This window comes from Phalaenopsis equestris, unplaced genomic scaffold (assembly GCF_001263595.1).
Source record: "Phalaenopsis equestris unplaced genomic scaffold, ASM126359v1 Scaffold000511, whole genome shotgun sequence".
Lineage (NCBI taxonomy): Eukaryota > Viridiplantae > Streptophyta > Magnoliopsida > Asparagales > Orchidaceae > Phalaenopsis > Phalaenopsis equestris.
Genome location: NW_018164951.1, coordinates 553,438 through 575,257, shown reverse-complemented (window position 1 = coordinate 575,257; position 21,820 = coordinate 553,438). Strand labels below are relative to the sequence as shown.

At 34.0% G+C, this 21,820-nt stretch overlaps 4 protein-coding genes across 7 annotated transcripts in view; 3 read left to right on the top strand and 1 right to left on the bottom strand.

Moving 5' to 3' along the window:
• LOC110028322 (protein transport protein SEC31 homolog B) overlaps positions 1 to 4,425 on the top strand; it is a 43,363-nt gene extending 38,938 nt beyond the window's left edge. For both annotated transcript variants that reach the window (XM_020730129.1, XM_020730128.1), the window contains exons 19-22: positions 511 to 639; positions 720 to 996; positions 2,188 to 2,426; positions 3,959 to 4,425. In XM_020730129.1, coding sequence (XP_020585788.1) covers positions 511 to 639; positions 720 to 996; positions 2,188 to 2,426; positions 3,959 to 4,051 — 738 coding nt within the window. In that variant the 3' untranslated portion in view covers positions 4,052 to 4,425. The remainder of the gene's footprint in view (positions 1 to 510; positions 640 to 719; positions 997 to 2,187; positions 2,427 to 3,958) is intronic.
• Positions 4,426 to 4,806: 381 nt separating this feature from the next.
• LOC110028467 lies at positions 4,807 to 9,402 on the bottom strand. Its single transcript, XM_020730323.1, has 4 exons — positions 9,349 to 9,402; positions 6,218 to 6,365; positions 5,752 to 5,824; positions 4,807 to 5,131 (listed from the first exon to the last, which is right to left on the bottom strand). Exons 1-4 carry the CDS (start codon positions 9,371 to 9,373, stop codon positions 4,856 to 4,858), a joined length of 522 nt encoding a protein of 173 aa, XP_020585982.1. The 5' UTR covers positions 9,374 to 9,402; the 3' UTR covers positions 4,807 to 4,855.
• A 2,898-nt stretch (positions 9,403 to 12,300) lies between these two features.
• LOC110028454 (trihelix transcription factor ASIL1-like) lies at positions 12,301 to 16,390 on the top strand. Its single transcript, XM_020730309.1, has 2 exons — positions 12,301 to 12,873; positions 15,821 to 16,390. The coding sequence occupies exons 1-2, from the start codon at positions 12,415 to 12,417 to the stop codon at positions 16,199 to 16,201; spliced, it is 840 nt and encodes a 279-aa protein (XP_020585968.1). The 5' UTR covers positions 12,301 to 12,414; the 3' UTR covers positions 16,202 to 16,390.
• A 756-nt stretch (positions 16,391 to 17,146) lies between these two features.
• Positions 17,147 to 21,820, top strand: part of LOC110028436 (hydroxyproline O-arabinosyltransferase 3-like) — a 12,674-nt gene continuing 8,000 nt past the window's right edge. Inside the window, exons 1-5 of one of the 3 annotated variants that reach the window (XM_020730275.1) lie at positions 17,147 to 17,509; positions 17,779 to 18,291; positions 19,015 to 19,082; positions 19,172 to 19,373; positions 19,865 to 19,962. In XM_020730275.1, the coding sequence (XP_020585934.1) occupies positions 17,884 to 18,291; positions 19,015 to 19,082; positions 19,172 to 19,373; positions 19,865 to 19,962 (776 nt within the window). In that variant the 5' untranslated portion in view covers positions 17,147 to 17,509; positions 17,779 to 17,883. Of the gene's footprint in view, positions 18,292 to 19,014; positions 19,083 to 19,171; positions 19,374 to 19,864; positions 19,963 to 21,820 lie in introns of all 3 variants that reach the window. The other 2 variants (XM_020730274.1, XM_020730276.1) reach the window with 2 other exon arrangements.

The window sequence follows — 21,820 nt, the reverse complement described above, 5'->3', positions numbered from 1 at the left end:
GAGCACATTTGCAGCTTGCTTATTTGCATTTGTTTCTGATAAGAGCAGCCCTCATTTTAGTTTTGCCGTTTCATTGTGATTTGCTCGCTGATTTTGGTCCGGGCGTATCAGTAACTAAAAGAATAATTTTTTTGTATACTCCATCTGCAAGCAGTAAGCAACATTTATTTACTCACGATCAATTTATTTATTTATCATTTTGTGTAAAACCTATCTCATTAGGTGGAAACAATTTGTTTGGGACAACATTTCTGTAGACCATGAAGACGAACATCATTGTTTAAATATGCTATAAATGTGTAGTATAACTGTACTAATTCATATTTCATTTATTTGAGCTGCCTTTGTTTCACTGTTCTGCATAGATTCTGTCCTTGTTTCCTCAATCTTTCCAAGTTATAGTTACTATGATAATCTAAACTTCCAATTTGTAATTTCTTTGTTTCTTATTGGCTTTTTAAGCTAATATGATAATCTAAACTTCTCAATTTTCTTAAAATTTCTTTACAGCAAAGTTTTGGACAACCTTCTGCGCCAGCTCAGCCTGCTTTGAAGCCATTTGTTCCTGCAAACCCCCCCACTCTTCGAAATGCTGAACAGTACCAGCAACCACTTACCCTTGGCTCTCAATTGTATCAGGTTCATATTCTAGGCAGCTTAGACGCAGACTGTAATTTAAAATAATTTTAACTTGATTTTCTTTTCATGACCTTTTGTAGGGAGTTCCTAATCAGAATTATCAACCTGGACCATCTGTATCAGCCCCTGCTATCAGTGCATTGCAGCCGGGATCTGTTGTCGGCCATAGATTTACTCAACCTGGAACATCTCCAGCACCTAGGGGATTCATGCCTGTGACAAGTTCTAATTTTGGCCACAATGCCGGTCTTAGTCCCATTCAACCTTCTAGTCCGACGCAGCAGGTGCAACAATCAGTTGTGGCCCCTCCAGCCCCTCCTCCCACTGTGCAGACTGTTGATACTTCAAATGTCCCTGGTAATCACAGAAGCATTCGCATGTATTTTCACATTCTTTCTTTCATTAAGCTAAATATATTGATCTAAAAAACGCAAAACTCTGCATTTTTTTTATATCCCGTACTTAAGTAAAATAATGAGTAAAGTGTCAGAATGATCCCTAGAGTATTTCCATGAGACTTTTTTAGTCTCAAAGTCTATAAAAATGTTAAATTAGTCCCTATATTTTTTTTAATGGGGGCTGAAATAGTCTTTTATGAGGATTATGTTAGCCCATAATAGAAGAGTCTATGAACTAAATTGATTATTTTATAGACTCCGAGATTAAAATCGACCCCATGAAAAGGCTTAGGGGATCATTTTTACACTTCTCCTTTAAATTAGTTTAATGTTATAACTAAAAATGTTACTATTCCGAGGGACAATGGTATCTGCAGGACAGGAGCCATGGTGAGGGGCACATTATTTGAGCAGAGTGTTCTCCCATGACCCCGCTCAACACCCAAGAAGGCAAAAAAATTAATAAATAATAAATAAAAAAAATTAAAAAAATGTGAATTAAGAACGCAGCCCTGATCTTGCACACTCAAATTAACAGCTTTATGCTTTATGCATTTTCAGAGTTCCTCCATCATTCGTGAATAGAAAGTAATAGCGTGAAGTGTTGTCATTGAAGGTTTGTTGGAAATAAAATGTATGGTATGAAGGCTATAGTATATTCTTTGTATGACGAAGTTCAAGGTTTTAGAAGTACCATATTGTGGAATGGGGAACCTGGTGCTCATCTTTAAATTATTTAACAAATGGGGCCGTTTTAAAAAAAAATTGCGGTCATATTGCTTATTTTATTAAGTTTCGAGCAAAGTTGTCTAATTGCATTTTTTTTTATTTAGTTGTTTTTTGTTTTCCTAAAGGGTTTGATGGTTTTTTTTTTTTTTTTTTGTTTCATTGTATATGTATTCGAGTTTTTGTATTTTTTTAATTATCTTTGCTGTACACATCATTATTTTACTATAAAATTACACATCAAAAAGAACCTTGAGAGGTCATTTTCTACGGCCAATCATTTAGCTATGCAATATAATTACTTATATATAATTCTTTAGTGCCTATCATTTAACGAACTAACTGCATGAAGTTGCTTTCCTTATCCATTCTCACTTGTATTCTATGACTAAGTCTACTTTCTTATTGTTTTGTGCTTGAACAGCTGAACTAAGACCAGTCATTCTGACATTGACTAGACTTTATCATGAGACGTCTGAAGCACTAGGTGGTCAACGTGCAAATCCAGCTAAGAAAAGGGAAATTGAAGACAATTCAAGGAAAATTGGGGCTCTATTTGCAAAACTTAACACTGGGGATATATCGCCAAATGCCTCGTCCAAGCTCCGTCAACTTTGTCAGGCCTTGGACACTGGGGACTTCACTAGCGCTTTGCATATCCAGGTACTCATAGATAATTTCGAATAATGACTGCAAAATTGTTCTAAATAGAATATGCAACATCTAAAATACTGTTCAATCTGTATTTTATGCCTGTTGCCTTTTTTCTATTATTCGCATGTGCCATGAGCTTTCTCTATTAGCCTTTTTGAACTAGTATTTCTGGATTAAACATTCATTTCTTTACCAAAGAGGACGACTGATTTTGCCAACTTTTAGAAAAAAATAGAATACAATGAAATATATTAGATTGAAACTATAAATTGACGATAATTCTAAAAAAGATGGATAATTGTAAGTCTTTAGGTCCACATGAGATATTTAGCAAGATTCTGAGAGTTCTGGGAGATATTTCAGTAATTTGGTTTGCAAATCTATTTGATAGAATTATGTCTAAGAGAATGGAGAATAGTTGGCGAAGTATTTTGGTATAATATTTACGAACAAAGGAAATGATCAAGATTGTGCTAACTTTGAAGGAACAAAATTTGTGAGCGATACACTGAAGCTATGGGGAAGAATAATGAAACATAAGCTGTAAGAAAATACTCAAGTTTTTTGGGAATTATTTAATTTGGCTTCATCTTAGGATTATTTATTATGAAAGATTTTTGTATCAAGAATAGTTAATGAAATCATAGGAGCAAAGAAAGGGTTAATTATTGTTGATATTTACAAAGCATATAGTTGAATACTACGAAAAACGATGGGCTGTGCATGATGTCATATTTGTTGAAGGTATGTTAATTTTGTCAAACTTATCTATGTTAGAGCATCATTTAGTATTAGAAACAATTATGAAATATTTAGAGCTTTCAGTTGCATTAAATTTTTATCAAGGATAAGTATTTTGTCCATATTTGTTTGTAGTAGTCATGAAAATAATTAAAATGGATGCTCAATGTAGGGTGTCGTACTGTATGCTTTGATCATATTATATGGTTTAAATTTATCATGTACTCGGCTTAAATAATTGAAAAATTAGAATAATGGTGAAATTGATGATTGGTGCTTATTAGAAAAAGATCTGAGTCAATATATTTTCTTAACATGTCATGTGGTGTTGATTGGTCAAAAATTCATTGAAATAAGTGAGAAATTAGAATAATTTAGAAAATATTTAGAAGATCGACGTCTTAGATTTAGTAGAAGAAGATTGAAAATATAATATATATAATTTTGTTTGTGTGACCTTTATTTCTTAATATTATTAAAAGATAACATGATGCCTAGGTCGCAGAAGTTTATTTTGAATCTTTTTAACAAAAGAATGTAGATAGAAATGATTATATAACTTTTCTAGTCAAGCTTGATTAGCTAAGGTTTGGGTGGTATTAGAGTAAGCAGTAAAGTTTATGTGTTAGATATGTAAATTCATAGGAATTGGGTTATTTCTATGTAAATGTTCTTTATTTTTAATATATCATACTATCTCAAAACAGATTCAACCGTTGTGCAACCTGGCCCATTCTCACCGAAAGATTGATTATAGGGTATCCTGATCTAAAAAGTTTCCCTTTTTCTTACTCTCACAGGTTCTATTAACTACAAGCGACTGGGATGAATGCAATTTCTGGCTTGCAGCACTGAAACGAATGATCAAAACAAGGCAGAATGTTAGAATGTAATTCAGAAGATCAATCAATTTGCAGGGGCTGGCCCCTGTACACAACATACAATTCCTCATAAAATCATAGACTTCTCTGCTTATATTTAATAAAATTTATTTTTTCTTTAATTTGGTGTAGTGGCCCCTTTGTGTTTTAGGCCAGACCCAAAAGCAGTCATCCATTCTATATAACCTGTGTAGAGTTGAAGGTTCTTTGTCACAAGAAGTCCTCAGTTGTCAGGGTTCTGATTTGTTTTCTGTGAAAGTTTTGCTTAGGATTGTTTCTGAGAGTTTTTTTTTAAGGTTTTTGCAGCCCATGGTTTGTTATTTTGATGTTTAAGCTTCTGTCACATCAAATTACGTGCCACTATTATTATTATTTTTTATTTTATATTTTTTGTTCTGTTTTTTATTGCTCCTGCTGCAATATGAAAACCTTGTTTGTGTTACTATATTTTCATAAAACATGATATCAAGTTGTTGGAAATGTAATTTGTTGTAGGCGAAACTGCACAAAAAATTCAAATTTATTGTACTTGCTTGGGCTTAATTTCGTCTCTGTTCAGTTTCCTTTGGCTCTTGTCTATTGTTTTGATTTGGTGTCATAATTCTCCAAAAGGCTAGTAATAATAGTATAATTACATGATACTTGTGTGGTATTTATGTAAATTTTCCATAATTGTTCCACAATCAGTTTAGCTTTTCATATGGTGCAATATTATTCACAAAAAAAAAAAAAAGAAAGAAATAGAAAAAAAAAGTTTTACTACATTTATCAGAACTTATTTAATTTACAAGTAATAAATTAAAGAAAATGCAAATTTCAGATTCTGTTGGTTTTAGCCAGAAAAATAATGGTGCCAGAAGTGACTGCTGGAATGAAGAGTTCATCAGGTATGGAGGCTGTGGGGCCTGGAATTATCCTCTTGGCAAGTAAGCTGACAACTGGGACTCCAAATATATATAGAAATATGTCTTTTGCCCCCTGACCTATTTGAAAATTCTCTATTTTTATCACATTTTGGATCACCTTCTTCACTTCCTCCTTGGTAAGAGGTAAGTTCTTGTTGGCCAATACTCCTCTGTTATCTAGAACTGCCTGCAAGAAAGATGGTGTGAGTTGTAAATTCTAATTAGGGGCATTTACATATTTACCAGACAATTATCAGCAGACACCTAAACATTTGTATTTACATGCATTAGAAATTGTTTTAAATAATTATATGCTACAAGTATAATCAAATTTTATTTTTGATTGATTCATATGATTCAGAAGATGCTATAAAATTTTGAAATATTTGAACACAATTTGATTGGCAAATTTTATACTTCTATAATTAAAATGCTATTTAAATTATATTATGTTATAATTAAAATTTATTTTTTTATCTTAGTTTCATTGATTCCATCTCATATTGTTGATATATGATTATATACGTAGCATAAGGAAAATTTACATACATAGCAAGCAATTTTTATGGACTTACGTATCTCACGCCTAAATTATCATATTTACACGCATAGAACTGTACCTATGCATGAAATAATAGATTTGACTATTGAAAAATGATAATTCGTGTTATTTTTGATGTAATACGAAATACTCGGGGGCTATGCGAGTAAAATTGGAAGCTTTAGCATGAGATTTATAAATCCATAAAAATTGATTGCCATGCATGTAAATACCCCAAAACAAAAGTGTTTACTGAAAACACTTACAGTAACTTCTTTTCTAAGGCTTTCTTTAGCAGGTAACTTGTATTGCATAGCCCCTTTCTTTTCACTCAGTATCCTGAGATGAAAGAGAGGTAGAAAACAAAAGAAGCTGCTCAGATTAGTTTGCCTTTTTGTCTGGGAAAGTTTTCATATACATAACACATTTCTTATGTATTTACATATCTAACACCCAACTTTTGATATTTACACTTAAAAAGTTATAACACCATGGTGTCATAAGCCTGTGCATAAAAAAGAAGAAATTTTTTTATGTGACGCTAAGGATTTGAGTGCTATGCATGTAAATACGAATGCTTAGGGGTTAGAAATGTAAACAAATAAGAATTGTGCAGTATATATGTAAATGCCCCATTTTTTTGTCTACCTTGTCTACCAACTATGGCTATGATAATCACTAGTAGCTTTTGAGCACTTAATAAATAAATAATCAATAATATGAAGAACTTACTCCACAAATTCATAAATTACTTGATAGAAATCATCAAGGCTTTTTATAGTACTCTCAATGCTAGCAAATTTTTCATCCAACTCCTCGTGAATCAGCTTTTTTATTTCAAGTTGTTCCTTTAGCAGCAGGTCATCCTTATCTCCAGGCTCTGGCAAGGCCATGAAAAGTTAGTGAAAAGCTTAAAGTTGGTAATTTTATGCTATGATATTCCAAGAAAAGGAAGGGGCTAAACGCATAAATACTCATACAAACCTAAGCTTATTTAGGAAAAGCTGCATAAAATTCTTCCTAAAAGAAAAGGCACTGCTTGGGAAGTGTTGCAGCTGAAGAGAAATCCAAGCAAAGTTCTTTGACAAAACTGTGTTGTTTAATGAAATCTATGGTATATAATAAAACATAAGACTCGAGACATAGAACCTACCAGCATCGTTGCTCATAAAAGAGCAAAAAATGTGCAGATGAAAACTAACATTTTGACCCAGCATGATTCATCGAATATAGACTACATAAAAAGTATCAGATATGCACTTTTTATAAGGAAAAATATAAAAAGAAAAGGATATTACTTCTCCACAAACCCAAGTCTTATTTCCTTATGAGCTTAATTTAATGGTTGTTAATTCTCCTATGGCCATGAAACTTTTTTCTAAAAGGAAAATCATTGCAATGCAATAGTTTCAGATCAAAGCCTTCATATTAATAAAATATTGTATTTATGGCTTTTATTTAACGAGTATATTGTGATTGATTTGTTTCTATTTTGGGTCTTTTTTTGTATGGCTTAATCATCCTCCATATAAATGATATAAGTAGGCTCATATGGGAGAGGTATGGTGAGAAGAATTGAGTTGTATTTCGTCTTATGATTCTTATTATGAACATCTAACCTTTTATTTTATTGCATATATTGTATTATTATAATTTTATTTTAATTTATTAATTTCACAAAATATGTAGCAATGAAAACTTTTACGAGGGTTACTTTCTGAATAAAATTTGTTGCATGGTTGATGCACATATACAAGTCAACACTGCTATAAGTGAACTTATATCATCAACTATCAAAGAAACCTGTTTATTGGATGATGATGATGATTATATTCAGAGACCCATGTTTGATGGGTACCATGCTAGTCATCAATACGTTGCAAATAAGCTAGCCGGTCATCCAATGCGGTCTTATAATTATTTCATGATCGCACTCGAAGATTTCTAGTTGGGAAAGGTCTATAACTGATTTGAGGGTATTTTGATGGTTAGAGGGAGAAATTAAGATGCTTTATAATAAATTTTATTTACTTGATTCATAATATTCAAACGCTGATAAGCTTTTAGTGCTATTTAGGGAATATTGATATCACTTAAGTGGTTATTGTGCAATTGAGTCCCACGAATACTCAACAACACAGAGCTATATAATCATTATTATGCACAACTACGTGATGTTGCTGAGAAAATTTTCAGGATTTGGAAAGAAATGTTTCAAGTGTTAAATTACTTGCGTCAACTTTCAATTATTGTGCAAGCATACGTTTTGATTGTTGCGTAGTCTTGCACAATTTCATTGGTCGCTATCATGGGAATGATCTATTTTTCAATATATCTCAAAATTGAGATACAACATGATGATAGTCAGGTATGTGAGGTTGAGGTCAATGATAAAAACCCCAATGCACGTGTGATGATAAGGAAGAGATTTTGAAAAAAATATTATATGGATTTAAATTACCACAAATTTATAGAAAATAATAGTAAGTAATATTATTTGTTAATGTAATTCTAATTTATAAGAAAAAAATGTTTGATTAAGGGTCCGTTTGGGGCAGCTTATTCGATGTGGTGGCGATTTGAAAACGCACCTGGTCTGTTAGGGTAAACTGCGTTTTCAACACGCTGAAAACAACGTTTTCACACCGTACATATATAAATGCGGTGGCAGTTTTCTGGCTGCGGTTTGACTTTTCTAAAAAAAATAAAAATTTGCAATAGCCACCGTATCTCGCTTATCAGCAGATTATTTTTAATCAGCTTATCAGCAGATTATTCAATAAGCTGAAGCCGCCCCAAACAAACCCTAAGTAAATCTATTTATCACAGGTAATGACTGCAATGATGTTAACTTAGTTGAACAGCTCCTTCACATCTAAGATAGGGAAAAGAGTTGTTATTTTCTACATAAATAATTTAAAGTAAAAATATCTACGTGATTCTCAACACTTATGAATTAATTAAGATTTGGCTTATGTGTTAATTAGGATTTGGCTTATGAATTAATTAATCGAATAATGTTCTTAGGAACGATTCAATCAAGGTTTCTATTATGAGTGTTTTGAAGTTATTTGTTGTCAGGAAGATGTTATAAGAGATTACATTCAGCTTTATAATGTTCTTTGTTGTTAGTTGCTCATAAAGTTGGTATTCGATTACACTTTAGTAATTTGCCACCTTAATTAACTGTTTTTTTTTTAACTATAACAAGGTTAAGTTAAACTAATAGAGTTTATTTTGTTTTGCTAATTATTCAATGTTTAATTAATTTAATAGAATACTTATTAACAAGTTCTTAATCAACATTTCATATTTAAATCCTACTCAAACCAACAAACCTAAATCCTGAAATAAATTATCAAATAGTTCAAATGGATTTAATTAGATTTAACCTCAACAATACCAAACAATTTTCAGTATTTAACATCACCAAGATTTGATAAACCCAAATCTACAGAATTCATTAAATCCTCTATAAGTTAAACCCAACTATAAAAATTATTACAAATTTGGCTGCAAATCGAAGAAAAATAAGCTAAAAACCGTGTATTTGCTCATTGATTCAATCCGTCAAATCATATCATAAAACTATTATGCATATTTACCCTACAAAGTGGAGAAAATATGGGACAACAGACGCTATGCGCGGGGCCTCCACTTCCTCCGTGCATTACGTTTGTTGTCTGGACTCAGCTTGCGTGAACGACAATTTTTTTTTTCAAAAAGTGAGATAACAAAGCAAACATTTACTCCATAAAGCTAGAAAATATTCAAGCAGCCACTAATCAAATGACTATATATCATTCAAAAGATGAAAAAAAAAAAAAAAAACTAGAGTTGAAATGAAGAGAAATCTTCATTACTCGGCTTCCTCAAAACTTGCCCCATTTGTTCCTCAGCTTGTCGGCCGGCCGAGAATGGAGCTGTAAGAAGAAAGAGAGAGAGAGAGAGAAGAAGAGGGTTATGTAATTACAAAGCGCTGGACATTCCTTGTGTGTGAATGGAAGAAAGCATTGCTTTTGCACAGAGCTTGGATGAGCTGACGAAGCAAATGTTTTGATTCCTGCATCCTCTGCAAGCTGAGCACTGTTCTCATGGAGAGTTAACCATTATTATTTCTTTTTTATTTAAATTAATTATTGTTTATGAAAAATGATCAATGATTTTCGCAAAACATATAATATTTTTGGAAATTTATATAAATACCACCTAAGCCCTTATGTTTGCATTTGTACCCCACTTCAGTGTTATAATCCTGTGCATGAAAATGTTTATTTCATTTTTAAGAAGATAGTAATAGTAATACTTTTAATATAATGTTAGGAATTAAATTGTTATAAATATGATAACTCAAAGTGTTCGATATAAATAGCCTAATTAATGTGATTTGAATTTTTCAATAAATAAAGTCTTAGGAGCGATGATTTAATAAAATTAAATAGTGATTAATTAAAAATTAATGTCTTCTTATTTTAAAAAAATAAAATCAACTTTCAGATATTTTAACAAGTAAAATAGATTCATTGTCTAACATGCCTAAAGACTTTATTCATGGTATAAATTAATGAATAGATACTCAAGTTAAAGGTTTCTATGTTTCTCACTCATTCAATTCCAAATCATACCCTCGCATCAATGGGCTCTTATTAAACCTAGAGTGGATAGTTTTCAATGTATAATCTTAGTCGGTTATAACATACTCGGGTCTGTTTGGGGCAGCTGTAACTTATTAAAAAAACTGTCAGGAATTATATATATATATATATAAGCCAAAACGCAGCTAGAAAGCTGCCGGTGCACCTAGCTAGGTCCGGTGTGAGAACGTTGATTTCAGTTGTGTGAAAACGTTGTTTTTTGAAAATGTTCTCGAAGCGTAGTTTACATAAATGAGCAAAACTGCGCCACCACCCCAAACAGACCCTTAATTGATGATGCAAGTCATTGAATTAGTTACATACTTGTGTATTGTAATTCAGCATGCGATTTTTTTCGAGTTTGATCTATACCCCCAAGTTGGCTTGTGGTCAATTTAATCATTAGAACTCATTTGTTGACTTTGAACGAAATAGTTCAATCAGTTGAAACAACCTATTTATAGAGTTTACCATCAATTCATAGGTAAATTGATCTTAGTCGATCAATGGAGTAGGCTTGACCTATTTGAGTTATAACATAATCTAATAGGATCGGATTATGTTATATGAACATAAATAGTAAATTTAACATAGATAAATATAAATAGAATAATTTAGTGATACATGTGTTTTATGTAAATATATACGAATTGAGTGGTACGTAAGAAAAATTACTCTAATTTAAGATCGCCGGGAAATGACTGAGAACACCGGCTGGGACACGGTCGACGGAGCGATCTGGTGCGGGGGAAAACTCCGAGCAATGACCGTCAGACATGGCCGATGGAGCGAAGTGGCTAGCCAGATTGGGTTGAGATAGCTCAGGAGAAGAACAAGCTTCCAAGCCCCAGCGGAATCCCACTCGTTACATGCTAGGTTTATAAGCGTGAGTTTCTTCTAGGACTGTATTCCAGTTAATAGATTGCCAATGAGCAAGTTGACTTCGAGACCAGCCCTTGTATATTCTATCATGTGACATTTACAATCGCAATATTGCATATAATTTCATTTATTGTTTTTTTTCTTATATATATATATATATATATATATATATATATATATATAATGTTTATAATTTATAATTACTTATGTATATAATTTTCTCAAGAAATAACCTCCAAATTTATTATTCTTGGTGCGCTAGAGGGTTCGCGACGATAGAATAATAGATTATCGTCCTAATATTGCATGAGAATTCATTACATATACAGATGAAAGAAAACAACCAGTTGAGACACCAAATGTTTTTATGAGAAAAACCTGAAGTGGGAAAAAATCATGGGGTATACAATTACAATCTCTTATCCCATATGCAGTAAAGAGTTTCACAATCTCTTGAGTTATAATGTCACAAGGAATGAGCGACAACCGATGATGACCGACGATGGTTGATACTGGTCGGCGGTGGCTGATAAGTGGTGGTTGACGGTTGCCGATGACAACAAGAGTGATGCTGGAGTTTAGCTCATTCTCTAAACTCCAAACTCAATCTTTCTCAAGCTTCAAACTTTTCTCCCCCCTTTAAAAGAGGGTTACTTTATTTATAAAGTTTTAGTGCAATTAATGAAGAAATATAAATTGCTTTAATTGAACAATATGGAAAGATTCCCTCAATCAAACGTCATTTGATGAATTTGAGTGTCTTAACAATGTCAAAATTGAGCAAGCTTGAACTCGTTGGATTTGTTTTGTTGAGACGCTCGATTTGACTATAAGCTCACCATATTCAATATTCATTTGTCATTCCAAATATACCTGGAAAATTTCCAAAAGTGATTCAATGACTTGATCTGAGCTTGATTTTACTCAGATTAAACTAATTTTGACATCATTGGGTTTGTTTCGTCAAACCGATCAATTTGACTATAAGTTTGCTAAAGTCAGAGCTCAAGATGACTCTTAATCGGAGTTTGAATATTTGTTGCTCAGCAGATTGTCTCCTGATCCATTGTAATTCATGCCTGATGATAAAAAATTGTTGATGAGATATTAATAATCATATTTTTCAAAAAATTATAAGCCACGCACTACCGTATATCACCATCGAGACCATTGTGCTTACATTCAATTGGGTAATAATTTCTCCCAATTTCCAATAACACAAAGACAACCCAAAAAAGTTGAATAACTTTCTCTTAAGACCACAAAATCCATATTCGAAAACCCTAATGCTCAATTTGTCAAACCTTCTCCACCTCTCCTTTTTACTCCATTACAAGTTGAAATAACCCCACTCTCCACTCTCAGCTCTCCAATTACAAAACCAAGATCACCACTAACCTCCACCCCCAAATCATGGAAACCAAACCGCTACTTACCAACCCGACCAATCACCCGGTCGCCGCCGGCCGCCGCGACGAGTGGAGCGAAGGGGCCGTGGACTGCCTCCTCGACGCCTGCGAATCCAAATGGGAGCTACGCAGCCGGGCCAAGCTCATGGGCCGTGACTGGGATGACGTTGCCCGTCGAGTCTCGGCACGGGCCGACGGGTCCCGGCCCGCTAAAACGCCGTCGCAGTGTAAGAATAAAATCGACTCAATGAAGAAGCGAAGCCGGTCGGAGTTCGCCTCAACGGTGGCCGGGGAAAGGGGAGGAGGGTTTTCGCGGTGGCCGTTATTTGGCGGGATTCAAAGGTTGATGTGCTGTAAGAATGATGGTGGTGGTGCTTTGGAGCTTGAGGGATCGCCGGTGGCCGCAGTGTTGGTTCCGACTGGTGGAGCTCCGGCTATGAATGGTTGCGTGGCGGCGGCTAAGGTGAGGGTTATGAGTTGTCTTTTAGCTAAGTAGGCAACGAAATATATTGTTGAGCTGATGCGTGCTTTATTTGGTTTCAATAAATGATTAATCTCAAAAAAATAATAATAATAATAATAAGATGGAAGTATGGAGGAGTAATGTTAGACTTCAAGTAATTCATAGTTAAGGTGAATTTTTATTTTTAATTTTCATGTTCATAATTTTGGTGGAAATAAGCTTAAAAGTTTCAAAAGATAATAAAAAATATTGTTGTTTAAGATGCTTTGTTTGTATGAAGGGTAAATTGGTTATTTTTTTTATAGTAGTGTGTTATAATCATCTCTTATTTATATGAGTGATTAGAGCTGATTTTAGTGTGCTAAAGTGTAACCTTATTTCAGTTGTATTTTCTTTCTCCCCACCTGTTGAAGTGAACAAATGCAAATTTGTACTGTCAAACGGCGTAAATCTCACTATTTTGTTTGTTTGTTGTGTGATTTTATTTTTCACATTATTCTGCATAATATTTGGTAACAGAGCCAGAATCACATCAATGATGATTCTGGCGAAGTTGCAGACGCAAGACAAATAGATTGGAACAAGTTAGGTTATGGGATACGATGGAGTCATGGATAATAATATGTCATTGGGTACTTAAACACACACCACGATAGTGGAAAACAAATCAATTCATCAATTGGTTACACATCTCGTTAAAATCAATGTGATGAGATTTGATGACGTATAGAACTTTGGCATGTTGATTGTTCAGTTCATAATGTGATATGAGCATACTGAGAGCAAATACGATCATTGTGCTTATTTTAAGAAGTTGACTAATAATGAGTTCATCTACTTGTTTCTAATTGTTGATGACATATTGAGTGTTCATGTTAGTCAGATTGAGATTGATAAGATAAAAAAACTATTTAAATATTTTGAGATGGAGGGGTTGGGCGGAGCTCATAAAATTCTTGACATGAAGATTCTCAGAGACAAGATAACTAAAAGATTTGGATATCGCAAAAAACATATATTTGGAATGTCATGAAGAAGTTTGAGGTTAATGAATTGAGTAAGACAGTGAGTTTACCTACTGCATCTCTGTTTTAGTTGAGTTTAAATTAGTGTCTTAAAGATGATCAAGAGATGAAAGGTATGCAATCGACAGTTTGATGATTTCATGGTTTATTCTGGACTAGGGATTGCATAAGCGGTTGGTGTTATAAGCAGATTCATGCATGATCCAGGATTAATTTATTAGTAGGCTCTGAAGAGTATTATGAGATATTTGAAGGGTACAGTTGATGTCAGCTTGGCATTTGAGAGACAATCATCTATTACTGATTAGTGTGTAGGCTACACTGATTCAAATTATGCATATCATACAGATAGGTGCAAATCTATGACCGACTATTTTTTCACATTGACAAGAGATTCAGTCAGTTGGAGATCAATTCTTTAGCATGCTGCTTTGCCTACTATGAAGGTAACGTACGTGACAACCACAAAGGCGATGTAAATGCATGGACTATTGGATGACTTGAGAATTGATTAAGGGTCTCTGATGGTGTTTTGTGATAGTGAGAGTGTGATATTCTTGACCACAAATCTAGTTCATCATGTGTGTACCCAACAAATTGATATGAGACACCATTTTATTCGGAATTTGATTGATGACATGTTTTGTTGAATAAGATAGATACGATTAAGAATAAACATACATGCTCACAAAAGTACTATCAGTCTAGAAGTTCACATACCGTAGGAGTTTGGTGAACATTATGTGAACATTCAAACTCATAATTGATTGCTCGTTCGGGCATTTTGAAGAGTTACACGAGTTTTGATCCCTTAGGTGGGTACTCAGGCAATCAACCTAGTGCGGTCATTTTGGTGTTGGAGCTCATTTGTTCATCTCCTGCTTATCTAGAAGTGAGAGGTAGGTGGAGATTGTGTATTAGAGGCTCTGTTTATATAAGGAATAAATTGATCCTTTTCATTTTTTATTAGTGTGACTTAATCCTCTTTTATTTATAGGAGGGATTAGGGCAGATTTTAGTGTATGGAGTTGTAATCATATTTCGATAATCTTTTCTTTCTCCCCACCTGTTGATAGTGAAATAACCCCTCCCCGCGGACGTAGGTGGATTCGCGCCGAACCACAAAAATCGCACACTGTTTGAATTTTTGTTTGTTATGTGATTTTATTTTTGTATTATTTGACACAATTCAAATATAGCTAGTCTATGGTATTGTTACAACAATATGCTTTTACTTTAGACCAATAAAAAATATAAGATGAGTACAAATAGGTAATATCACTACTTCAGTCAAAAAATATATTTTTTCTTATCAGCAAGGGATTTTCACTGAGGTATAGAACATTCTTCTTATGAAATAGGTAATAATAAAATTTTTATTGTGTATTTTGTAAAAATAAATATTTTATCTTAGAAGAAAGAGAGATTTAGCTTGCAAGAAACAATGAACTTCTCATATCCTTAACTAAATTTAACTTAATATTATTTTTATGCTTATAGCTTGTGGCCACAAAGATGATGTATGAACATTTGAAATAAGATCAACAAGATCTTACCATAGATCAGGATGGAGCCAGAGAGAGAGAGAAGAGCGAGAGAGAGAGAGAGAGACATTTTTCCCTATGTCACTATAAAAAATATGAATTTATGGACGCGCCATCATAATTTTTAACATAGTTGTTGTTTTACTCTATTCTTCCTTTAAAAAAACATATAAAAAAGTTCATTCATTTTACGAACTATTTCTCTTAAAACTGAAAAATCAAGATGGTATCTTTATAAGAAATTTGTAAATTAAGGGTTATTTACGCAAAGTTATTGACTTTTTATTAAAAAGATTTGTAAATTAAGGGTTTTTTATGCACCAGCTATGTTCAAAACCACAAGTTATAAAGTTGATGACAATTTCTCACTTTTTGCAGGAACCTCTAGAAGGCGAAGGAAAGAACAAAGAACATAACCAAGCTCAAATGGATGCAGAGCACAGCAAGCCAACAAACGAAGCCTACAAAGAGAGAGAAGACGAAGAGAAGAAGAAGAAGATGTTGACGAAGAAGAATAAGAAGAAGAGGAAGTTGCAGGAAAGGGAGGAAGGAGATGAATTTGAGGTTATGGAAAGCATCCAGAGTCTTGCTGAGATTGCACTCAAGGCAGATCAACTAAGAATGGAAGCCATGAGAGATGTGGAGAACATATGGGCTCAAGCTGAAGCCAAGAAGGGAGAGCTTGATTTGAAAAGAACTGAAATTACAGCTATAACTCAGTTAAAAATTGCAAGGCTTCTTTGTAGGAGGGCAGGCTGATGTAATTTACATTTAAATTTGCCTCTAGTTCCAATAAGCAACAAAATTCATCATTTTGGCTCTGGAGGCATATTTAATTTATTGTGAACAGAAGGCATATATTAATGAACTATGAAATTTATTAAGAAGATTTACATACATAACCACTCAATTCCTACGTATTTACATATCTATCACCTAAACCTCTATTTTTACACACATCTCACCTTACCTATTCATAAAAAGATGTAATCCACTTTTCAAAAGTTAAAAAGGTGGTATTTTTCATGTGATATATAATAATTGGGTGGTGTAAATGTAAATACGTAGGAATTTGGTACTATGTATGTAAATGCCCCAATTTTTATATCTTATCATTTATATTGGACGGGAAAAATGGAAGGCGATTTTAAGTAGAAAAATTTGCTCAAAATATCTTAGCTGAATATGCCACAAAGTAGAACTGAGTAGAAATGCTGCAGGTTGCAGAACTTCAAGGCTGCAGGTTTCATGGTTCCTAACTTGCTTTTATAGCTGCTTAAGTAGCAACAAAGCAGATTTAAGCTAATTTCAAGACTTCTTATGGTAAAGGAAGTGCCTTTTACTATATATTTTTGCAAATGACTTTTACATCAATCTTGCTCATAAAACCTAATAATCCAAATTTGTAAAAAATTTTTATATGAACTGCAACAGGTACGCGTTATGATTATACAATGATAACTATATTTGTGTTGCCTATTTTCATGTATGCTGAACTAAATCAGTTATAAAATTGAATCAATTACAATTAAATATTTAAAATATATTTTAGTCATAATTATCCGTTCAAACTCTTGTCATTGGATGACTTGGAAGTCGAAAGAGACAAATAATAATAAAGCACCAAGTTTAGTCTGCAGGGCAAATATTTTTATAATAATGATCAGATATTCTGAGTATATCTTACAGCTTCCAATTCCCGCGGTTTCCTGTCCACTACCTCTCGCCAGATCGCTGTTTTCTCCGTGTTACGGTCGCAATAATGATTCAGCTAATTACAAGTTATGATAAGTTGCATTGTCCACTTGGGCAGAGACCGCTAAAAATACCATTTTTAGTCGTCAAAATCCTCCCTGCGTGTCCAATAAAATACGATTAGCAGCACAAATATTCGCAAAGTCCACGACGGAGATTTTGTTTTCTTCTCACCTCTCTCTCTCTCTCTCTTCCCTGTGATCAACGGGTGCGCTCTCCGATCAAGTCAAGCAAAGCCGGCCGTGAAAGCTCAAGCCTGTCTCGCTCCTTTCCGTTTTTCTCCGATACCATTCCGGTGGTATCTTTCTCCAGGTTTTGAATCTATCACTATCTACCTCAGAAAGACGTAAAGATTGAAGCTTTTAGTATCTAAGCGCATTTTTCCAACTTTTACGACTATTTCCTCTGCTTTTCTTTTGTTGCCCATCTTGATTTAGCTTTCATAAACATTGTTTTTCTAACCCTGGATCCTCCATTTTCAAAAAGATTTGATTTTGATCGGCTTCTCTTCGCAAATTTACATTGGTATCATTACTTCAATAAATTCTTCTTAAACATGATTTCTGAAATCGATTTAAAAGTCGCGCCTTTCAGCATTATCAATGCTATTGTGAAGCGAGCGGCTAGGGCGTAGGAGCTTTGAGAAGATTTTGATTTCAAGCCTTGGAAAGACTTGTAAACTGAGGATGGGGAAGGCGTCACCTTTTCTCCTCCTTCTCGTGGGATTAGGGTTCTTCATCGCCTCCTACAATCTCTTCACAACAGCAATGCAGAACCAGGGAAGGGTTTCTACAGATCAATTGATAGGTCGCTCAGCTCTTTCGCTTCCAACCGATCCTCTGGTGGCGATGCCCAATGAGTTAAAGAAGGCGAGGGGGTCGAAGAGGCCATTTCATGTCGCTCTCACTGCGACTGATGCGCCTTACAGTAAGTGGCAGTGCAGGATAATGTACTACTGGTTCATGAAGGTGAAGGATATTGAGGGTTCAGAGATGGGTGGTTTCACAAGAGTTTTGCATTCAGGGAAACCAGATAATTTGATGGAGGAGATCCCTACTTTTGTTGTGGATCCTCTTCCAGCTGGTATGGATAGGGTAAGGAAGCTTGTTATGAAGTAGTTTGTTTTTGGGAAATTTACAAATGTAGCTCACAGTTCTTATGTACTTACATATCTCACACATAAACTTTCATGTTTACATACATAGCACTTTGGGGCTCGAAACCTATATGTGAAAAGTGTATTTCACTTTTAAAAAGTGGTAATAGTGATATTTTTTTTTTTTTATGTGATATTAAAAATTTAAGCGCTATGGGCGACTATGAAAGTTTAGGCGTGAGATTTGAAAATACATAAGAATTGTGTGTTATGTCTGTAAATGCCCCTTTTTTTTTTTTTTTTTTTTTTCTTGAGCTTTCTATCCTTATTTTTGTTTGTTGTATTTTATCACAAAATTACTACTTCTAAGCTTGAAACATCAGGGCTTGTTTGGGCAAAAATAGGACTTAGAGTGTGTTTGGCATAAAAAAACACAAGTTCCAGGGATTCATGAAATTTCAGATTTAAGCTTCAAATTTTGTCTTTGATTCATGTTAAATCTAGATTTAATAAATCCAACAAGGGGATGGTTTTAATAAATCCGGATTTACTAAATCCCACTAATGCTGAATCTTGCTTGCAGCCAAACACCCTCTTAGTAAATACTATAAATTCATTTTTGGTAAATGTTGAGAGAACTAAAACTTGGCTAGTTGTTTTAGTAATTAATGTTTATGATAGAATAATACATATATCTGTTAGTTGTCTATTGTTTTGGCAGGGTTATGTTGTATTGAATCGGCCTTGGGCATTTGTGCAATGGCTGCAAAAGGCAAAGATTGAAGAAGAGTGAGAACGAATATATTAACCTGTTTGTACACCTCTTCATGTTTTCATGGCATTTTTCTAAATACTGTATAATTTATGGAAATTTGCAGTTACATACTAATGGCAGAACCAGACCACATATTTGTGAAGCCCTTACCGAATTTGTCTCGTGGAGATTACCCGGCAGCATTCCCATTCTTCTATATTAAGCCATCTGAAAATGAGAAAATACTAAGGAAGTTCTATCCTGAAGACAAAGGTCCTGTGACAAATATTGATCCCATTGGCAATTCTCCAGTTATTATAAAGAAGGTAGATAATATTTTGCTCATGTATTTCAATTGCTTATAGATGTAGTTATGATATGTAATTTACACATTTTGAATTGCTTGCTGAATTTGAATTTGATTTTCAGTTTGTTTCCGTAACTTCAATGGCTGAAAATGCTTACTGCTAAAACTAGGAAATATCTCTATTTTTTCCAAGGGAAATGCACTCATGTAGCACACAATTCTTATGTATTTACATTCTCTTGCCTAAACTTTCATATTTACATACATCTCTCTTTTGTGCTTTAAACCTATACATGAAAAAGTTGAATTTCACTTTTATAAAGTGGTAATATGTTATTTTTGATGTGATATTAAGGATTTGAGTGTTGTGTGTTGAAATATGAAAGTTTAGGTGTGAGATGTGTAAATACATAAGAATTGTGTGCTATGTATGTTAATGTCCATTTCACTAAAACTAGGACATCCTTTTATTCTCTATTCGGTTATTGATTTTTTGTTGGGTTTCTTCAGTCTCTGCTAGAAAAAATTGCTCCTACTTGGATGAATGTCTCCCTTAAAATGAAGGAGGATCCTGAGGCAGATAAAGTTTTCGGATGGGTTCTTGAAATGTGAGTGTCATTATTTGTTTTTTTTATATTTATATATTTTTGTAGGGTTAAATATCAAAATGGTCCCCTGATTGTTAGGATATTTTTAATTTAGTCTTACAATATTACATTTCTCTTAGTCCCTTGAGTATATAAAATTCTTTCGAAATTATTCTTTGGGACTAAATTGAGAACAATTTTCTATATTCAAGGGACAAAATTGGAATCAGTTTTGTATTATAATTTCTACATGCTGTATTTTCTTAATCAATTTTCTATACTTTGGAATTAAATGGCCACATGAGAATAGTCGGAGGATTATTATTGTAAGGAACTTTCACAAGGGACATTTACATACATATCACATAAGTGTTATTAGATATCAACACATCAACTTTAATATTTGCATTCATAATACTCAAATCCTTAGCATCACAACAAAAAATATCAAAATATCACTTTACTAACTTCTTAAAAGTTAAATGCACTTTTTTCATGCGCAACTTTATAGCACCAAAGTATTATTGTACATGGGTCTTATTTTATACAAATAACTTTGTAAAATACTAAAAACCCCCTCTGAAAGGTTAACAATTAAGAGGCTATTATGTACTTTTATAATATTGAGACCAATGCCTATAAATAGGGGTCCATATTATGAATAAAGGATACAATTTTGCTTGTTTACTACCACTTCTTCACTCACTCACACACACACACACACACTCGCTCTCTTTTAATTGCCTCCTAAAAGAACGTTTCATTCCTTGGGCGTGTTTGTTGGACAATCTTAGATGAACATGGAAATATGCCTTCAATAAGAGGAGGAACCCAACAATAAAAACAAGGAGAGTCTAGCCAGAGAAACGAAGGGGAGGTAGCATGCACCCGAGAGTCCATGGAAGAATTTGTTTAGCAAGGGTTGCAAGACTTAAGAAACTAGTTCATCAACCAGATGTTGGGACAATTCACTGAGGTCCTTAGGACTGTCGCTGCTCTAGCAAACCCTCCAGCTTCAGTTGGAGAGCCAACACGACAAGGAGCATATAACCCCCCTGAAGGAGAATTGCCGGCTAATAATGGAAGGAGGGGAATCCATTTGCAAGAAAAACCTGACGACGGACTGTACCAGGACAACACTTGATCTGCCCCTATGGAGGAAAGGAACAGACCGATGCGAACTGAGACACAAAAGCAACCGGGGAATGCTTTTTCCATGCAGGTCTCCGGAGTTGAACTCCCAGAGAAGTTCAAAATGCCGGTCCCAGAAATGTACATAGGACAATCGAATCCCAACGACCACCCCACATTGTTTGAGTCGTCTATCTGCTTGTTGAAGATTTCAAATGCCCTCAAGTGCAAGCTGTTCTTCACAGCGCTAAGATAGATCGCTCCAAGGTGATTCGACGGATTTCTCGTTGGAGTAATCACTTGTTTCACACAGTTCAAGAAGTTTTTCCTATCCGAGTTCGCCTATGCCTTGAGGCTCAAGTAGGGCTGTCAAAATGGCTCGTTGTTCGCGAATAGCTCGTGTTCGGCTCGTTAAGAAGCTCGTGTTCGGCTCGTTAATTTCGTTCGATAAGTTAACGAGCCGAATACGAACAAAGATGTGTTCCTTCGTGTTCGGCTCGTTTTGGCTCGAAATACTACTCATCAAGTATTTAAAAAAAATCTAATTGACTACAAGGCTACAAAGATTTATAAACAATTAAAATAATGATTAAGAAAATAGAATAAAAATTCTTAAATTAGATTCAAATGATGTTTTAATATTAATAATAATTTTTAAATCTTGCTCAAACCATTATCGTTTTATGACTACGTTATTAGGGTTGTTAAAAGAACTCTTTGTTCGTGAACAGCTCGTGTTCGGCTCGTT

What these genes read in the sequence shown, in the direction of transcription:
- LOC110028467 (XM_020730323.1), bottom strand. Translation starts at nt 9,373, where the DNA reads ATGGGGCAAGTTTTGAGGAAGCCGA. An exon ending in GCAAGTTTTGAGGAAGCCGA is followed by an intron (nt 6,366 to 9,348) that starts GTAATGAAGATT and finishes TGGCCTTGCCAG; the next exon opens with AGCCTGGAGATAAGGATGAC. An exon ending in GTAATTTATGAATTTGTGGA is followed by an intron (nt 5,825 to 6,217) that starts GTAAGTTCTTCA and finishes CTTTCATCTCAG; the next exon opens with GATACTGAGTGAAAAGAAAG.
- LOC110028454 (XM_020730309.1), top strand. Translation starts at nt 12,415, where the DNA reads ATGGAAACCAAACCGCTACTTACCAACCCGACCAATCACCCGGTCGCC. An exon ending in GTTGCGTGGCGGCGGCTAAG is followed by an intron (nt 12,874 to 15,820) that starts GTGAGGGTTATG and finishes CACTTTTTGCAG; the next exon opens with GAACCTCTAGAAGGCGAAGG.